Source organism: Chaetura pelagica, unplaced genomic scaffold, assembly GCF_000747805.2.
Source record: "Chaetura pelagica isolate M959 unplaced genomic scaffold, ChaPel_1.0 scaffold147, whole genome shotgun sequence".
NCBI classification, from domain to species: domain Eukaryota; kingdom Metazoa; phylum Chordata; class Aves; order Apodiformes; family Apodidae; genus Chaetura; species Chaetura pelagica.
In genome coordinates this window covers 2,209,031-2,230,069 of record NW_009954194.1, presented here as the reverse complement: position 1 = coordinate 2,230,069, position 21,039 = coordinate 2,209,031, and the positions used below count along the sequence as shown (strand labels likewise).

The following is a 21,039-nucleotide window of genomic DNA, read 5'->3' as shown; positions in this document are numbered from 1 at the left end:
AAAAAAAAAAAAAAAAAAAACAAAACCAAAAGAGGGGAAAGGAGGCCGGGGGGAAAAAAAAAAAAAAAAAAAAAAAAAAAAGTGGAAAAATACTAACATTCGGTTTTATCTGCAGTTATTTTTGGCATTTCATATTGCTACTTCAATTTTTTTATCCTTCAGTCTGCTATGACTAACTAATTCCAAGCTTAATTGGTAGTGACTATTGGCAGTTTTGCTCACTTGTCAGGTAATCACAGCAGTTAATTTTACTTAGGCTTTGGATCCCACCAGAGTTTATGTTCACAACTTACTGCTCACATGGAGCCAACCAGTAGGACAACACATGGATGGAAAGCTATCATAAAATCATAGCTATCTCATGCAAACCATGGATACATATAGGCAACCTTTGCATTTACAGGAAAAAAAGCTCTTATTTCACAGCATAGAAATAACTTTTACAAATCCCTTAGCAACTTGGAAACTGAGAACAAGATAGCAAATTTTTCAGTCTTAAGTTTTCTATAAGGAAATAAAAATAATTATGTGCAAAACCAAAAAATGATCCTATGGCATGAACAATTTGCAGCAACCCATATAAGAAAAAAAAACACAAACTAAAATGAATTTACACTGATTACTGAGTGAACTTTAAGAAGATGAACACATTCCCAACACAATCTGTTTGTGGTAACTTGGATCTTGAGAGACATATTTTAAGAAGCTGAAAAGGCCCTTTTTTGCAATGTTGATAGTTTAATCAAACTGAAAACCAAACTAAAATGTAATATAATTTGCTTTAGAGTCTGCTAAGCATCTCATGGCAGCCTTGGCTCCACCATAGGTTATTTATACATGTATATTATAATCTATTATATTATATTATATATTCAAAAAAGCCATATGGAAGAAAATTAAGGCTCCAAAGCCAAACACTGAAAAGTCAGCAAAAAGGCAGAGTTCAAGTTGCCTCTTTCACTGTTGCACTGCCCACTCATTCGAATATGTTCTGACACCGTCTCCCATTACACCACCATTTGCCCTTTTCCCTAGATAAACCCTCCCCCAAATATTGCATATTTTCTCCTTCCCTCACCCAGAAAGGTGCGGCTCATTCTGTTATTTACTGCATGAAAGCCTTGCTGCGAAGGCAGGATTCATTTCCTCAGTGGTGAATGTGGTGTTGCACATCCCCATAGTAACTGAGAACTTCAACCACGCACGTATTTTCACAACACCCCTGCCTCCATCCTCCGTCACTCTGCTTGGTTCCAAACCCTTTGGCAGACTGTTGCCTTCCACAGTTTCTCACGCCCCAGTCACCCAATTCCTCGTGTAATCTTGGTCTCAACCACACCTAGAGAATGAGGTTTCCATCCAAGTTATAACTCCAGAAAAAAAAATAAAATAAAATTTAAAAGCTGGTGTTTAGTCCCGACTTCCTTGAACCCCTTCTGATGAAGCTCCTTGCTGACTCCTGCAGATGCACTTGAGAGGAGAAACATGAGCCCCAACAGCCAAAGTTTAACAAAGTTTTCACAAACTGAAGGCATGGAATGGAAAGGGATAATGTAACATGGTTAATCTTTGCAGAAGTTGCAGCAGCTCTGCCAACAGTTTTTATAAAAGACACCGGCTTCTAGGGAAATGGAACTTGAACTGAGAAAAAAAAGCAGGGGTTAAAACCGTCCCTGGGAATAGAGAGAAACACTCACTTGCAAAGGCCACTTTCAAGGTTAGGGGTATTTCATTTTGCACCACTTTAAGCGCCAGTTCCAAGCAAAATGTGCAAAGGAAAGAAAGAAAATTTTATGGAAAGCAGGCAATGCTAGCAGTTACAGTGAAGGTTGTTTATGTGTATTTTCTAACCCAAGCCCAAAATATCTTCTGAGTTTAACCTGATCTTCTGAATTAACCACTGCTATCTTTGCAGATTTGAGACTTTTTAAAAACATTGTCAACATGAAATTACAGGATTTTGGGGTTGTTTTTTTCAAGCTTGCACACAATGGTAAAATTCCTTGTCTCTACAGTAAATGGAAAAAAATATTCTAGTGAAATTTTCTCCCATTAACACACATTTTTGCAGTCAAATCAAAACACTCCTGGATGTCGAGGAACAACTTGTGTTGAAGAACTGATCACTCACAAACTCAAAACATTCCCTTTATAAAAGGCTGTGTTTATCTGCATCCCTATCTGCAGGTTCTCTTCAACCTGACAAACATGGCTGTATTTCTGGACACAACCTGGATAACCCAGACAAATCAGCTGTAGGTGCCTTGGATCAAAAACGTCTCTTCTGCAGTATCTCTGAGCACAAATTACACAAAGGGGAAACCATAGAATGGTGTGGGGAATATGATGCTAATTTAAATCTTTACTGTCTTTAGACCGAGCAGTCTGCTCTCTGCTGGCCTCTGAAGAGATGCCTCTCAAGTAAGTCCCCAACATTTACTTTCAACTTTGGAGTCTGAAGAACATCCTTGCACTGTCTCTGTATCTCAGAGTTCACAGTCTGAGTGTAGATGTTCAGGGCCAAGGCTGGTGGCCTTCAGTTCAAATGCTTTAGGCTGGAGGCCTGTTTTCACTCCTTCAGACACTGTTGTCCCTTTGAAGCCTGGCCCTTCTGGACAGCAGGGCAGCTGAGCACCTTTCAAGTGCTCATCACCACCAGGAAAACAGTTTCATTACTGTTAACTGAACAACATCATGACAGCATAGAGCTACTGGCCTTCCACTGTGCAGTATCAGCTCTGGAAGCAAATCCCTGTGTTTGAGGGGGTGTTTGTTTTGCGTCTGTCCAATAACTCACACACAAATCACATCTGCAATGTCAGCTTCTAAAGATCTCACAGCAACCAGCAGCATTCAGTCTTCATGGGAAGCCTCCCCACTTCCTAACATCAGAGAAGAAAGGCAAATAAATTTTTCCTACGTGCAGCTTTAAGACTGAGTAAAAGTCTTGAGTTAAAACAAAAAAAAAAATGTCAGCACACTGACAAAAAAAAGAAATAAAATATGGGTTTAAGTTTATTTCAGCTTTATCAAATCCCAACAACTTTCTAGAATAATTGTTCAGCTGGTCTGGATAAAATGTAAGATCTAAAATATTTTGAAGTATCATCAGATGTAAGACTCTCTCATAAATTACACATTAAAAGGTCAACGACTCTGAGTGTAAATGGTAACCCATGAGTAATCAAAGGCACGAGTCCAATTATTACGAAACCCATCTCCTGACTCTGTTAAGGAGAGGATTAAGGACTGTGTAGCTGCATAGATAAACCTTTAGTCCTTTATGCATCTATTATTTATTAAAATTTAGCAAATATTTTGAAGGCCACACCAGCTTAGTGTAGAATCAACACTACCAAGGAGCTTCTGCTTTTTTGCCATAATTACTTGCACTGCTAGTGATTTTAAGACTCTTTAAAATGGGCCCTCCTCAGGTGAAGGATGTAAACCCTCCTCACTATGCTGCCAGCAGTGTCCTTGGGTTGTCAACTATTCATCTGAAAGAAAGACACCTTATAATTTCACCTCACAACAGGTACAGCTTTCCCAAGGTGTTAGTGCATGTCTGTAACACAACCAGAGAGGTAAGTCCAGGTCCAATACAAGGGCTCCATCCATGGAATCCACCTTGAGTAACAGAAACAGAAATACTAATCAGCCAGTATTTACCAGTAGGATGAGTAATTTTAATGAGCAAAATCAGTGTGGCCAAGCATGAGAAGTCTTGCAGAAGAGCAGGCTGCTGCCTTTGTGAAAATGCAACCTACAGAGCTTCTCACTTACATATCTAAAGAATCATAGAAACATTTTTGGTTGAAAAAGACCTTTAAGATCATCAAGTCTGACCATTAATCTAGCACTGGTTAGGTGCAGCTGTACCTCACTTTACCCTTATATTTCTGCATCCACCTTTGGCTCCTCACTCCTACTTACAATGGCAGCTCTTCGTGAGGAGGTCATAATTTTTTTCTGCATTTGAACAGCATAAAGCTTCAGGAATTTCAGATCACAGTTGGGGTTTTATAATTTTTTATAAAGATAACAAATATTATTCTATGTTTCCTTTGCCAAACAAACAAAAAACCACAAAGGGGAGAGGAATACTTAGATTTTAATTGTTTGGCCAAATGTATATAATTTACATGGCATAAACATTTACAAACGTAACACACTTATACTGCAAATATAAATTAATAGGCTATGCTGGGGGATTGTATCTTCCACACAAGGGGCAACTTCAGCTTTGATGCATGCAGGCACAATTACATTAGCATCAGTTGCAACCATATGCTAAACACACACTTTTATCACACAGGGAAGTTTTTGATCCAGGAGCAAAGCTACAGGAGAAAGCTTCTGATCAGTACAGAGGTCACACTCCCTTCCTCAAGTCACTTATTCTATCAGATGGAATAAGAGAAAAGCCAGGTACTTTAAAAAGAGCAACTACTCCTTTTGTGAAAAAAAAAGTGCCAGAAAACCCAGGGAGGAATGTAAAGTATTTCTTTACAACAGATTTCAGATAGGCTGAAAGAGCATCCCTGTGCATTTCCTCTCTGTTTCCTCTGCTGTTTCAAGAAACCGCTTTAGAAAGAGGTATAGAAAAGGCAGGTCATTTTATATTTAAAGTAAAAATCTTTCTTCATTTAATTTAAAAGGAAAAAAAAAAAATGAACACCCACACAGATTATTTTACAGAGAAATGTATATAGTTTCAAAACTCACAGTAACCCTAGCCCTGCAATCAGATGCTCAGGTATTCGGTGTCTCATTTTAGGCATCTCTGAAATATCCCCTAGATATGGAACACACTCAGGTCTGCCTTTTGGTGCCAGATGTTCTTTGATGAGGCAGATGGCTTGGCAAAAAAGAAGGGAAAACTATTGAAAATCGTTATTATTTGCTGTGTTTCTGCCATTAATAGCAACATGCAAGGAAATCAATGTGAATTGAAAATCTGGGAGCCCAGGAAAGGACATTTGCAGATTGACTTTGTGCAGGTGGAACTGATGTCAAGAGGAGGTCAGACAGTGGTGAATAGGATGGAAAAAAAGGTCACTTTTCTTTAAAACCTTTGCACAGCCTGAGGAATGCAGGTCATAAAGAGCTATACATTGCCCAGGTCTGTGATTCCATGAGAAGCTGTCTTCACTGGAACCCTGACCAGTGGTGCTTCTGTGTCCCAGCTCACTGTCACCTCAGCTGTGCTTAAAGAAAGTGTGTCAGACCACTTTGATCCTATCTTCTAATAAAAACTGATTATCTCATGCCCTCTTCCACATTTTTTAAGCTGAATCATTTTCCCAATAGAGAGTATAACATGGTCATATAAATAACTGTGCTGCCTTAGTGACAGTGGAGTGGAGGGAAGAGTTGAAATACTATAGGCTGATAGCACAGGGAACATCCAAGTGCTTTGGTGAAATGACAACAGGAACTGGTCCGTGTACCTACTCTCCAGCCATCTTCCCATTTCCTTGCTTCCCACTGCAGCTCTTATTGTACCATGCAATTAAAAGTAGAAGGTGAGCTCTGGGCAGGCATATCACTTCTGCACCACAGCAGTGCAAGCAAAAGTGCTCCAGTGCTCTGCAGTACTCCTCAGACCTGCCTTATTTACAGTACCAAGGTAGTCAAGATATCCTACAGACAGCTATATTTAATATAGACGATTAACAGCTGTAAGTATTTCCAAGTTTTAGCCAAATGATCTAATATGTGCTTCTAGCAGTACTGAAACATTTGTCTTAAAACAGTAAACAGATACAGGTGAGGAGAGAACTAAGTATCTATCTACAACTTTGCTAGCACCAACTACCAAGACACACACACATGCACAATGTATGCAGGCTACCATACATATTTATATACACATGGACACACATGTGTGTGAGCAATATAAGGTCTTCTAAAGTACATAGCAATAAAGGAATCAGTTATGCTCAGAGTGGCTGCAGTTGAGGATGATGGCAGTTGTCAAATATACCAGAGAAACCACCGCTCTAATGAGCTGAACATTTGAAGAAAAAAAGAAGGTGGGAAAAAAAAAGAAAAAAAAAAGAGGAAAAGAAGAAGAAAGGAGGAGGAAAGGAGAAGGAAAAGAAGAGAAAAGGAGGAGGAAAGAAAGAGGAAAAGAAAAAAAAAAAAAAAAAAAAAAAAAAAAACAGCACACTTTTATTACCACACCCAGATACCCAGAAACAAATAGTGATGCTTCTAAGAACTTATCTTGCTTGTTACCCTCTGTCAACAGACAGTTATTTTACATATGCTGAAAGACATAGGGGATTTTTACCAGTTAATGATATTAATTGTTACTTATTTGGGGATCTCCATGGACCCTACAGTTGCCACAATCTACCATATTTCTGTGGCAGCATAAACATTTTGCCAGAATAGGGAAATCTGTGGTTGCAAATACCTGTGCCATGACATGCACATCTCTTTACTAGTTTCCAATCAATTGTCAGTAAATGCTGAAAGTTGTTGCATTTACTTGTTCAGAGAACACAACAGATTCGGAGGGTGGTACCACTACTTCCTCCTCAGATGAACAAGAGACATTGGAATGAACATTCTTTACTCTTTTGAGGTGAAGTTTGGCCTCATTCTTGCTACTCCAGCCGAGGAAATTGGAAAACACCAATAATCTGATTTGGAAAACCTGAACCTTCTTTTACAAAAACCACTAAATGTGCCCTGAAACATGTACTGAATAATGGAACTTCATGTGCACAGAGGGTAGTAATAATTTCTGAGGAGCCACTTAAAAGCATCTGGATACAAAAGGAGTCATAGGACTTTATCCTATAACTAAATGAAGAGCCATGCTGAACCTGTCCAACATTTCTTTACCTTTCCACACGGCCACTTCACAGATCAGTGTATGGCTGACATGATACAGAGGACTCTGATGGACCCTGACCACAGACTTCTTTGATGTGCATAATTTATGCTACTGTGGAGATAAACATATGTGCACAACTTTTGAAATTACTGCATTTTTCTTGTCTGTTTCTGGAGGGCATGGATTTCCCAATCCCCAGGATCAATCACTGAGTTTCCCCCCTGCATTTATTTTAATGAAACTCAATTATTAGGATGAAATTACAAGAATTCAAGTGCATCCTTTTGCAGTACATACACAGCCACAGTAGCAGAAACCACTAGATAGAACAGCACAGGTGACATGTAAATACCTATATAATCGTTGTAAGGAAATTGATTTGTTCTGCTTGTGGAACAGGAACATTCACCTGGAATTTCCAGACTTCTGCTACCTGGGTAGTATCCAACTTGAATCAGTATGGTTAGTGAGTCTGCACTGCAATAAACTTCTCGGCCAAGGAGGAAAAGACTATGCCCACACTCATGAGGATGAAGAAACATTGTAGAATCATAGAATGGTTAATGTTGGAAGGGACCTTAAAGATCATCAGGTTCCAGCCTCCCTGCCATGCTCACACTAGACCAGGATGCACAAAGCCTCATCCAACCTGGCCTTAAACACCTCCAGGGAGGGCAATTCCACAATCTGTTGTCACAACTAAACAACTACAGTAAATTTACACTCACACAAAAAAAAAAACTTGTAACAATCTTTTAAAACTGTTTGGGTCTTATCCCAAAGGCAATGGAAAAACTTAATACTGGTGATAAGTGCATCAATCAAACTATTTGTATCTCAATCAATTAACGTACACTCCTGTGATTGCAAAATCTGGCTGAACCTTCTCCAAGCACTCTCACCTGCATTCAGCATCACCACTGGCTGCCAACTCGGTTTCTGCTGCTGTGGTCCTTGGCTGGCTATCAGGTGCCCTTGGTGGAGATCAGGAAGTCATCTAATAAGCTCAGCTGTTGACTGTACACAGATTTCCAAAGGCTGGCCATTCAGTCAAAAAGAATGATTAATCAGAAGTCATTTTCAGAGGATGAGGATTAAAAAAAAAAATAAAAAAATAAAAAAAAAATTTTGAGGAGCATTCTCTTAAGACTCTTGTTTATATTTAGTCTTAATTGCCACAAAAAAATTGTGCTTTTCATTTCAGACTGTGTAACCTGTTGAGGCATATTTGTATCCCTGCATTTCTGAGTGATAAAACTTGGAAAGTGGTTAAACTGAAAGACTTCCATTTCCTTTCTTACATCAGTGTGTGACTCCTGAGGGAAATTATTAGTTTTCTTGTAGTTTATATTTGGTTGTGAGCTCACTCACTCTTATAAATGGGTTGTCTGTATAATTGTTACCAATTACATGCAAATTGCTGTTAAATGGCACAGACAGCCCATTTGTGCCAAATGTTGCTTTACACTTTGCTCTCTTTCCAAGACAGTGGGGAGATAAAAAAGCAATTGGATTGATGAGTGGGATGTCAAAATTTCTCTCCAGTTTCCATTATGCAGTTAAACATTGCCTCACCATTCTTCAACAAATACTGGAATATATCCAGAAATCACACTTCATTTTTTCCAAGATGGTGATCGAATACCTCCCCAAATTTGAGCACAAAGTATCAGCTCTTGTTTATCCTCCATGTCAGATCTGCAATTCAGACACTACAAATGGGAGCTTGGTATGTTTTCCTGCACTATCAGTCCAGTATTCAGTTTTCAGTGAGACTTGCCAAGTGTCTCCAGATTCTTTTCTCTGTTTTTGATTCATTATGGATCTGAGGAACATTTGTTCCAAAAACAGCAACTTGCCCAATGTCAAGTAAATCCTCTGATCACACAACTGAACCACAGTTCAACCTTATTTTTCTTTTTGCAACTAGAAGAAAGAAATTACCAGAAAAGCAACTGAATATATGAGAAATACTTTTTTTTTCATTTTTTCCCTTTCTTTTTAACTTGGGAGTGGATTTAAATTGCACCCTTCACAATGGGTAGAAAATTTAAGAAACAACACTGAAATTCCTGAAAGTACTTTAGCCTCAAAGGCATTTATTTCAATGGAGCGAGAATTTGTGTCAGCAAAGTATGCCAGAATATATTTTGCTTCAAGTGTGTACTTAAATCACATCGACTTCAAGGGAACTTAAATATGTGCTTAATTTTGAGCATATGCTTAAGTGCTTTTGGTGAATAGTAGTGAACCGCAGTGCCTCTTTTTAAAGGAGAGAATGCTTTTCAAAGCAACATTTACTTCTCAGGGCACCGTGTGTGTCTTTTAAATCCTCCTTTGATGTTTCTTGGTCTACTTTGTTTTTAAAAGCTCACCAGAAATCTAAAAGGATTAGTAGGTCATGATCTTGCAAGCTACCTGGTATGGATCAGCACAGGAAAGGACAGAAATGAAGTTTAGCTGGCAAAGAAAAAATGTTTGCCTGGAGCAGTTTGCAGGATCCAGTTTTCTGGGCCACAAATTAGTTAAAATCAGTTTGGTTGGGGTTTTTTTTTGTATTAAAATTCTAAGGAATATTTTTTATTTAAAAAGTAGAAAGCAGAATAGAGGGTATTTAGCAGATTATAACAAGATTAGTATTAATGTGTATTCAGCACCTTCACCTATGCCAGTGATATTTCCTACAGCATAAGTAGCTTTGTCCACTCATCCTTAAAAGAAAAACTTTTCTGAAGCAATGTATAATTGCTATTTGGGGTTTTAAACAGGAACTTGACTTAATATTTTTATAAAAACATTGATTGCTAAGATGACGTTAGAGAGTAGAGGAAGAGAATGTCTTGAAAGTGAAATTAAAAAAAGATCTGGATTCCCATTTCCTCCAGAATTCAGTGCTCTGAATGTGGTATCTGAGCAAACACAAGCTCTTGACCTCAAATCTATATTCTTCTCCAAGGTCCATCCACTAGGATAAGGAATGCTGTGTAGTGGTTAAATACAAAATAAACCTGAAATTGGTACCTTCTGAGGTTTGGTTCTGACCAGCCTTTGAAACAAGATTGCTTTCAGGCAATTGGTTATTTCAGCACTTGACATCACCCCCACATAAAACAAGGCAAATGGCCAATTAACTAACTGGAAGTCTTCCAATTCAAAATGGTGCCAAAATGAATGAAGATGAAGTGGAGTAGAAGAAGAAAAAAAAGTTTACGTTGGCTGAACAGTCAGCTCTCTATGGGAAGCTGAAAATAGAAATCAGTTCGTGGAACTCAGGAGCTTCACTATCTTCTATTTGGGGAAGATCAGACTTCGGTATTTGCAAGTTAAACAGGGATCCCCAAGGCTTCCAGAGAGCATTTTATAAAAAGAGGTTTTATATAGGACCTGTGTATTTTGCAAATAAAACTGTAGCACATTAAATTCTAATCACATTCTATTCATAGCATCTGAAATCAGCGTATAAATTTGCTTCCTATGGATAATTATCTGGACTGGAGTTCTAATCTCATACGTATGCCATTACCCCTATACAAACATGGATAAATTTAGGCTTTTTCTTTTCAGCTGCATTCAGCTATTTTGACATTTTAAGTGGTTATGAGTTGGTTTAAAAAAAAAGACAGGCTAAAGAAATCAGATTATATGTTAAGCAGTAGTACTTGAACTGAGAAAGAAAAGAATACAACATTGTAGAATGACCTCTTTGCTTGGGAAATAATGCTCAAATTCCAGAAGGAAAAGTAGTTATTCATGTCAGCTTTGGAAATATGAATTCTATAAATGTCAGTGGCACTTTAAATACATCTATCAGGCCCCTCATACAAACTCTTAAGCTACATCAGAAACTAATGCAAGTATTCTAAACAGGAAAAAAAAATATTCTGCAGAAAATTTCCCAATAACATAAAATTGTTAATTATGCTAAGGAACAGCAACTTAGTCTTCTGTCAGCAACAAAACATAAAACAGAATAGCACAGTTCTAATTAGATATACCAAGATTTACTTTGAAAGGCAACAAGTTATGGAGGATTTTCTTTTACTTCAGCTAGTGACAGCTGCTGGGCCAGCACCGAGCAGCAATCCAAGCGTGACACAGGTACATAGTGACAAGGCTTTGGAGCCTCTTCCCACCAACACCTGAAGCTCTGTTCTCAGATCGACATGTGAGTCAGTGATTCTACTACAACTTGTATGAATGAAAGTTACAAACCTTCTTTTGTGAAAAAGCAACCATATTCCTAATGTAAAATGGAAAAAATATTATTTCAACTTATTTAAATTGCCATCATCACATCAAAAAGCTAAACAACAGCCAACTTTAAATACTGCTATGGTATTTTTCGTTATAAAGTTGTTATAAAATTTTGGCTTTTTTTTTTTGTTTGCTTCAACAAGTAAATTAGCTCTCTATTCAAAAGAAGCTGCCTAATGCAAATACCTTTCAGTTCCAGTGAACAGAAGCCTAATGATACCCATGGATAGCACCAACAATATTAAAATTCCTCAGATTCCATACACTTTACCTAGCTTTCTAGTGACCTTGTATGTGCTCTTCAATTTTTATATATATATTTATTTTTTTTTAAAAAAAGTTATTCTGTTTTAAAAGAAGCCTCATGTTTTCATGTGAAAAGAATGATGTATTTGGAGAGGAGATCATTACCTCATGCATTCTGGAACTCACAGCAGCTGGTTGCAAGGGAAAATACCTTCACAGCACTGTTCGAGAAAAAGACTCCATTTGACTCCCCTAAATTTTAGAACCACATAAGATATTAAGTTGCATGAGTCTAAGTCTTCAAATACATGTTTTAAAAGCATTGGTAATCTAACATATAGCCAGACACGGGTACCTATTGGTAACCACCAATCACACCAGGCTGACTCTGGCAAGGAGCTTAACTTAGAAACATTTTTAGCTGCAGAGCTGTTAGTGAAATGATTAGTTACAACAATTCTGAGCAGGCAGATCACTTCACCAGTGTGGATCTGTGTAAGATCATGGTCTCAACGTGTTTCTTCCCTCCACCTGGCCTCAGCTTCAGGAAGGAACATGCTTTCCCCCTGCCTCTACCCCACTCCCCATGTCAACAGACATTAAGCATATGTTGCCTGACTTTTGGAAAGTGTTGCATTAACTTCATTACTATTTGCTGAATTGCTCTCAACTAGTTCTCATCTTGCAAGGAACTTCTGAGTGCATTAACATGGCACATGCTTAAACTCTACTGTACATGAATCATGTGGACCAGCAGTGGGATATCACCTATGGAAGCAGACTAGACACAGAAGTGGTGGCTCACCTGCCTCCTCCCTATACCTCTGACTAAATTTGCTTCTACCCCTCCAGGCACCAAATAGCCCTTGTCTTCCCTGCAAAACAGCGTCTACTCCGTCTCTTTACATTGTTTAATCCTCCAAAATTATCTCTGATCTTTCTGCTCAGCCTTGTGGAACTTGGGCCATACCAAAGGCAACAGCACCCCTGAATCTTCAACCACAGCTGTTGCAGCACTTCAAAGGCAGCTACCACAGCCAAGGATTTAGACTGCAGCTGGAATCCAAAGGCTCAGGGTGCGGTCCCCAGGGCTGAGCCAAAAAAAAAGCAAAGCTCATTTGTAAGGATTAAAATGTGGACAGGTAATGGATCTAAATGGGGCAGCTAGGGTAGGGAAAAGCAGGGAGAGTGGAAGTCAGTATACAACACAGAAAATCTGATGAGGTTAAGAGGGGCAGCAAAGGGAGGGGCTGGGGGCACAGAAGACAAGAGATTCCTGGTTAGTGTAAATAATATACATGTATGTTAGGGAGGAAGAATGAGAGCAGCTTGGAAATGTAAACAAAAATATCTTCAGAGGAGGTAGGGCTTTAACAGAAACTGCTGAAAAGATCAATGGGAATAAAACACAAAAGGATGTACAAGTCAAAGACAGATAGAAACACAAAATCCATCTGTAAAGAAGCTTGGTCTGGGACACGTATCACAGCCTTCCCACTGCAGGATTACCCTAAATGTAAAAGCAAAAGCTTCTTATTATTCAGGGTAATAACGGGCTTTGCATATCAAGTTCTGAAAAAAAAAAAACCTACAGAAGTTTTTAAGAGAAAAGCACTGCTTGGTTTTTAAGACCATTCTACATATTACTTGGGAAGCAGGACTATGAGGCTGACTCACATGCACTAGAGGAAGGTGGCTCTGGCCATCCAGCTGAGCCAGGCTGTGCCCAGCTCCCCAGAGAGGGGGCAGTTCTCATGAATTTTTTAACATATTGGCAGAGTTCAGGATACAAATAAACCAAGAAATCTGAGCGTTCAGAAAAAAAAAACAACTCACCACATGCTTTGAAAAGTATAAGCCTGCAATCTTACTTGCTCCTTCAATAAAAATGTTTGAACACAAGTTCTCATCTAGTAGTAGCAGAAGATAGTTCATCTTTCAGTTGCATTTAACTATAAGGTAAAGTGGGACTGGGACACTAACTCCATGGGACAGAAGCAGGAACACAGACCGTAAACCTAGAATAAAACACTTATTGCAAATGCACATTGTAGGAGAATTTCTCACTATCTCAGCTCGTGTCTTAGAATTGCCCACATTTGCATTATAAAATATTACAACACTAAGTCATTATCATGTAGTCATAAAACTATGTATCAAGCTGCATGCTGAATGGTTTAAAAACGAACTTAGTTTTTCAATAATCTTGGAATATACCAAAATAACAAACTGCACATTTTTGCCATCTGCAATCTTTTTTTAATAACATAGTTAAAGTAGTTTAACTATTTCATTAAACTATGAATAGTTTAATAGTTTCAAGTATTAAACACATAGGAACAGTCACTTGAAGGACCTTATAATTTTAATTTTGTGATACACATGCTTCCTTCACCCAGCCTCATTAATTTTCTAAATCTCTAGATGTTTTCTTGTACTTTATAAGAAAACACATTCTGGAATTAAAACAGGAAAAGACTTCTAGCTTAGAATCAAGTCGGCTTAATATTTTTTCTTCTCCTTAGCTTTCTGTTCAGATGTACCAGCAGAGAACTGCATGTTTAAGAGAAAAGGAACAGAGGAGAAATGTGATGATCACAGAGCAGACAGCTTTTTATTTGTCATTTACTCTTAACTAGAAATAAGAGTACCAGGCCAAAATTCATTCAGTTAGCTACTAAGAATTACTGATCCTAATTGATCTATCAACAGTTTCTAATGCATGCTGAATACATCACTCAACATTTACAACTCAAACTGCTGACTGAGGTTCATCCATATTCATGAAGACATATGAGCATATCTACTTCTGTGAGAAGTAATGCTGATGTGGTAATAAAAATACACCAAAATATTAGCATTTTACAGAGCGTCCACAGAGACAACGTGAGACTTCAGAGAAGTATTTTTATATTACAGCTTTATTTCAAGCACTGTTTCTTACGGGATACAATTTATATATTTTGCACTATGTATATATATATTAACGGAATGCTTTCCAAATTATCCCTAGATAAAATATATTATGTGCTTAAAATTACTCCAGCAATACCTTTTCTAAGTACATTTTGCCGAGTGTTAGTTCAGATCACAGACGAATAAAAAGAGACAAAAAAATTTCAAAATGCTTTGGCAAAATACCCTTCCTCGATGATGTCTTTAAAAGTATTTTGAATGCAGGGTTTCTTCATCCATTTTTATTCCAATATCAGTCAAATAAATAGGAGGAAACACAGAAACACAGTTATACTGCATTATTTAAACAATTTAAAATAATATAGATCTTAATTTTTCAAAGTGTGTCTCATGTTTAAATTTTGACCAGTCAAAAAACTGCCTGCTGCTTCTCAGCATGTAATGGTGCAACACATTTGTGAAACCTCTAATTGCATTGTTGGGATGGTCACTGTTAAAAAAAGTTTCTTGTATTCCCAGAGCCTGTATCAAGGTAGGAGGACCTCCAAAGGTATCCAAACAGAGGAGAATTGCATGGTCATTGAACTGCACACATAGAGCTTCTTGGAGGATTTACGGTTCTTGTCACAGGCTCCTGACTGTAGTTGACAATATCTGCCTTCACCACCCTCTGTCAAAAAAGAAAACACAGTAGCAATCAGAAAATATAATCTTCATGCTGGCAAAGCATTAAACAGATATTTTACTATGAAATAGGAAGGGTACAAAAATATAGGCAAAACAGACACTGTTCAGTTTTTTTCATTACCTTACAGAAAGTCTGAATCAGGTGCTAATTCTCATTCTAGATACCCAATTATCCATACTAAGCAGAAGGAAGTGCCTTGGTAGGTTTTCATAACACTAAAAATAGAACAGGACTTTTTTCAAAAGTAATTAATATAGTTTTATTCAAAATATTTTGGATGGAAATAATAGAATAGTATTTGTTTACACAGACTATGGTATGCATTGTTTAAGTATAACTGCCCAAATTGTAATTGGAAAACGTACCTAAGTTTGCCTTTCTGTCTTTATTCCAGGCACTTCACAGGAAAATATGGACAGAATTCAAAGCAAATGTCAAATACAGCCATACTTCAAAAACGCTTTGATAGGCAGACAGACTAAAGACTAAATTAACATAAATAGAACCCCTGCCTATCATATATATTTATTTTCTTATACAGATCCAACAGATACTACCCATTCAATTTACAAAGCATTTGATAACATTATCAGTGTCTCCCATAGCAGGAGAAGGAAATGAGATTCCAATTTTCAGTCCATTTCCATCCTAGGCAGCTCTGTAACATTTTGAACACACAGCACTGAAGTACCTTTCTAAGACAGCAATACAAAGTGTTTCCAAGTTTCTATGAACTCTCTGGTTCTTAGAAACACCATGTAATTGTATAGAGAGTTACAAGTGCTTACAGTTACAAAATATATTTTTCCAATTGAACTTTACTGTAAGAGTTGTTACTTCATATAAGAGCAACACAGCTTGAAACAAACCCCAAGTTTTCCATCAATACCTGAACTACTGCATTGAGCAAACTTTGCTCTGGCAGTTGGAAGTGTGACGCTGGTTATCTTCTTCAGGATATTTCACTAGTTCTGCCCTGACAACATGCTGTTAACCACGTATCGACATAATGGATAGAGGGCAGGGAGAAGAATGTAGAAAGAAAAGGGGGAAAAAAAAATGAGAGATTGATCAGTAGTTAAAAAGAATGAATAAGTGACATAAAGACTATGCAGAAGCAAAACCAAAGTGCATTTCTTTTCAGGCCTTATGCTGATACAAGAACAACATATCTAGCTGAAAGTGTCACTATCAGCATCAGGGCTGCTCCTCAAGCTTCTTCAAGGACATGCATTTTCAAAGCACAGAAGTAAATGTTCATACATGCAATCAACAGAAGAGTACTAAAGCAAAAGAAGAGACAGAATAAAAGGAAGGCAATTCAGTGGAAGAAAAGATGACAGTGGCCTACTCCTTTAAGTCTAGGGTACTTAAATTAGTCAGCTCCCTATCAACAACTGTAACAAGTGCATTAATGTACACATGCATCCTCTCCACTAAATACCTACTGCATTATAACTAAATAAATAATACAGCGACATAAGTTAACAACCTCACATCTAAGTGCTGCAAAACTTTCATTTTTATATGAAGTAAAGAAAAATCAAAGGCTCTCATTTTTTCCATTAAAGACAAAACTGTTGAAAGTTTTCTCACTATTAATACAATGTTAATCCAAAGGGGAGAAAAATTCATAGAACAATTTCAGCAAAGCAACAGATGAAGGACTCCTATGAAAGATACCCTAAACCAGTTTAGTAATTCTTTCTTAAACACTTCAAAAATATTTTCAAGGTTAAATTAATGGACGGATTAACAAATACTATTATTTTAAATGAAACAATATAGAAACTGGATTATTTGACTATATAAAGAGTATATGTTAAATATTACCTCTCTAAATAAAACTAGTATGTCAAACAAGCAACAAAAAAAAAAAATTGGCTGGTAAGGGATCTGGATTTATTAGCTGCTGATGTACTCTTCTTGAGTTTAATCGATCACATTCATATTATCTTATCTAGTGGACAACATTCATGATTTACTGGACTCCTGTCTTGATGTTATCAAGGGAAAGGTTGTCAAATCCCATGTAAGGCAGTAGTAGGAGTTTAAGCATTAAACAGTGATATCTGACCTCACAGGACCTAGTTTCTTCATACCAATCTTTGACTAGAGCTGAGGAAAGAAAAAAAAAAAAAAAGTCTTGCAATCAGTAGGCAATTAATTGTTCCTCAAAACATTGGTCTAAATCCCATCCTGTAAACACAGGCAGGTTAGTGACCCATGATTAGGCACATCGTATCAAGAAACTGACTATCATAAATTACTTGGATTTTCTAAAGGAATTTCATCTGAATAAGAGTGAAAAAATACCACATTTCTTTTATTAAGTTTGTGTTAATAAAAAAATTGGGCTTCTTTGTATCAGTTTCTAAGTCAGGTGTCTCATTGCCATGGTTCAAACCACTGTCAATATAAAGAAATAACCCTTCTTGGTGCAAGTACTCTAAATTCCATATCTGACTTATTTGCCAAGCATTTTATTGTACAAAGCTGGCACACACACCCTGGTTTGCTGAAATGGCATTTAGTTAAAAATGACACATCACTTACAAAAATGCTAGCTCTTGCCAATGCCAAGGAACAAAGCTGTGCCCCATGCAGTTTTTACACTACGGTTGGAAGTAAAAAATATAGAAAGAAAAACATTTGATTAGTAAAGGAGCTATTTCCTTAAATTTCATCAGACCCTTGCGACTTAAAAGAGTGAATATTTTGAGGACTGAAAATAAGACAGAATCTGCAATTTTCTTACTTTGGAGCCGTTCCATTTCAAAAACATGCTCTACTTTCCAGTCACACATAAAGAGTAATCGAGGTCTTTGTTTCACCGCGGTTTTGACCACATGAATTTTGATTAACAGTCATCTCAGCATGTTAACAGACAAGGTTTAGTAGCTCTAGCTGAGATAGTTTCAAAACTTACCACCCCCAAATGTCTGTCCTATTTCTCTGCTGGAGAACACTGCTGCCAAAGGAGAGCTGGTGGAATGTAACGTGTACTTGCACCTCATCCGCTTCAGCACAAAGTCTGGCAGCTTCACTTAAAAACAACTTTCAGCAGCAGTTTAAGCTAAACTGCTCAACTTCACCCTGATGTGGCCAAGGCACATGATCACCTTCCATTTTCAGATTCTGCTGTGGGAGTGATAAATTCCAGCAAAACAGCAGTAACAAATAGCTTACGTTGCATTAATATCTTAAACTGCTGCTGCTGTTTTATAAAAAATGCATGGCAAATAGTTCAATTTCTAGGGCTTGTTCTTGCAGTTAATTAATGGAAGTTTTGCTGTTAATTTGGAGGGGACCAAGAACCCCATCCACTTTTCACAAGAGCTTTTGCAGTTTTGCCAGTCATCAAAGCTCAATAGTCGTGAGTCAAGCTCCACAAATTCATACAAGCTAAAATAATATGTTTGGGATTCCTATTGCTTATTTCTAACCATCTGTGAGTCAACTCTAACTCAGTTACAATTCTAAACAATTTTAAACAAAAGCAATATGATCTTCAGACATAAAACAAATTTTTAAAAGTGAGAAAAAGATTTTTAAAACTATCGAGTATTCCCAATATTAGACAACCAGCAATAATTCAGAAATGCATAATAATATGCATAATAAAACATATTTCCCATATAGCATTTCACTGTTGGCATTTTACACAAACTCAGTATTTCATCTTACGTTTTGCTTCCACCTTGATTGAGTTAAGACATCTGAAGTTTTGACAAACATATTCAAGCAACAACTTTCTCATTTTTCACAATTATTAAATCCCACATTACACAAAACATGGAAAATTAAAATATACAAACTAACAAGTAAATACCACACACATGTAAAAACTGAAATGTATTTTATTCTTTGTTTAAAAATTAAACCTAAGTTAAGACTTGCATACTTAACTAATTTAAGGATGAGTTAAAATTACTATTGCATTTGTTTCTTTACAGCATTTATCTAGCCTCTACTTAGCTACATATCTACTTTTATAGTCTAATAGCTAGAGTTTTAAATGCCTAAATATTTTAAGAAACACATTCACAAAACTGTTCCACAATTTAAGGAAGCCCTGTGCCCATTTTACAAATGGAAAAAACAAACAACAACACAACACAATAAAACCCAAAACAAGACACCAATACATTAAGGAACCTGTGCCTGTCATTAAAGAATCTGTGGTAAACCAGAAACCTAGTCATGGCAACATCATCTAACACCACCTCTTTCTAGCCAAGAGACCAGCAACATACTTTTGGAAAGCAGCACAAAAACATTATTTCAATTAGTCTAATAAAAGTTATCTCAAGAAATGTCCTCCTATTCATCTCCCTGAGGATATTAAGGTTGAAGTTTTCCTTCCCCAATTCTAGGTAGAGACTTCACCTTTCCTGTCTTAAGAAGTTACCAAGGTATTTGGTTCTGTACAACAATAAACCTTCACACAGCTAATAGACACTCCAATACAATTTGCATTGGCTTCCCACTGACCTAACTCCAAGCAATTCCTACAGCCCTCTCAAAACAGCACTCTGAAAGGAAGCAAAAGTTTTACTGGTAACTAAGAAGTATTGCTTGTTTGGAATAGATTGCAACTACCCTTGAAAAGCAGAACCTTGCAAAGTCAGGCAGCTGCTTTCCAGCTCTCCCTCTTTAGCTACATGCAGAGCATAGCATCACATAGGGATTTCTGCTATACTGAACAGCAACAGTGAGGTTTCTTTTCTGTCTATCTCCACTTACCAGCATTGATTCTACTGGTTGGTTTTATGGTTTTCTGTCTTTTTGTTGTTTTGGTTTTGGGGTTTTTTTAACCTTTTTTTTTTTTTTTTAAATTACTGTGGCCTGAATTCACATTAGCACCAATGTGTGGACCACAGTGAGCATTTAAGTCATGCATATTAACTACCTGTAAGTTACTGCTACTGTCATTTGCAGTAACAATTGTAAAATCATTTTAAAAAACACATAACATAAAAAGCATATAAAATTATAAAAAAACAAATATAAAAATATTGTGCAAATTGTGTAATTTGCACAGTATCAACTTTGATCCACATATTGTATATTCCATTGATCTGCACTAAAAAAAATAAAACCTTGTAATTACAACAATAAGGTAGGAAGAAGCCTACTTAAGGCTGATACAAATCTGACACAGAAAACCATGCACTGTCTAGTGAGGGCTACAAGGATGTTCTTACTTTAAAAACAACCTAAAAATAGACATGTCCTTTAGAAAGCTACAATCTTCTGTACAACCTCATTTTTCATATTATTTTCTTAATTTAAGGTAATCCCAGCCTATCTACAAGCTTACACCCTTAGTTACTGGAACACAACACCACAGAGCACTGAAAGGTATAAGACTGATGCTCCAGGACTAGCTAAACAACTACAGAAAAAATAAAGAACTGTTTAGGTGTTGAATTATTTATATGCAAATAAACACAGAGCTCTGAATAACAGACATGTGGTGCCTTGGTAGTAAAAAATCATTGAAAAGACAGTATTTCTCTACCTATAAATTAAAGCTTTCTGAAGCTCCTTTACTTTGCTTGTTAGGAGTGCACTGTAAGTATACTTGACCATTTCTCTGTTTGTAATACAGTTTTCTAGTTAACCACCTCAACATAGGATTGTAAATACTGCTGTGCCAAAACACTTTCAGAAATTACATCTTTATTGTACATTTCAAAAAGAAGGAGACCAAGCTGTACATAAGAACTGTTTGGCCTTTCTTTTAAATAAACCTGGCTTACTTTGAGGTACCTGTTTAGTGTTGGCAATAACTGGCAGTCCCAGGGTATTACACCACCAGCTACCTTTTGGTAACCAAAGTCAGAATAAGCATATTGTAATATCAAATGTCATTATATAGTAAGGGTTACCTCAGTAGTGTAATCTTTGTACTTGTGGTTTCTGAAACTGGGCTTGTATAAAAATCTTCTTGGTTTAAACCTGTGCATACATTCTTCCTAGCAGGAAAATTGTTTGTTTAAGCAGGAACTAGGAAGAATCATAGAATCACAGAATCATTAAGGTTGGAAGGGACCTTAAAGATCATCAAGTTCCAACCCTCCTG

At 37.0% G+C, this 21,039-nt stretch overlaps 1 protein-coding gene across 1 annotated transcript in view; it reads right to left on the bottom strand.

Annotated features, from left to right (window-relative positions):
* Positions 1-14,506: 14,506 nt before the first annotated feature.
* RAB28 (RAB28, member RAS oncogene family) overlaps positions 14,507-21,039 on the bottom strand; it is an 81,104-nt gene continuing 74,571 nt past the window's right edge. The window contains exon 9 of the mRNA XM_010003131.1: positions 14,507-14,933. Coding sequence (XP_010001433.1) covers positions 14,841-14,933 — 93 coding nt within the window. The 3' untranslated portion in view covers positions 14,507-14,840. The remainder of the gene's footprint in view (positions 14,934-21,039) is intronic.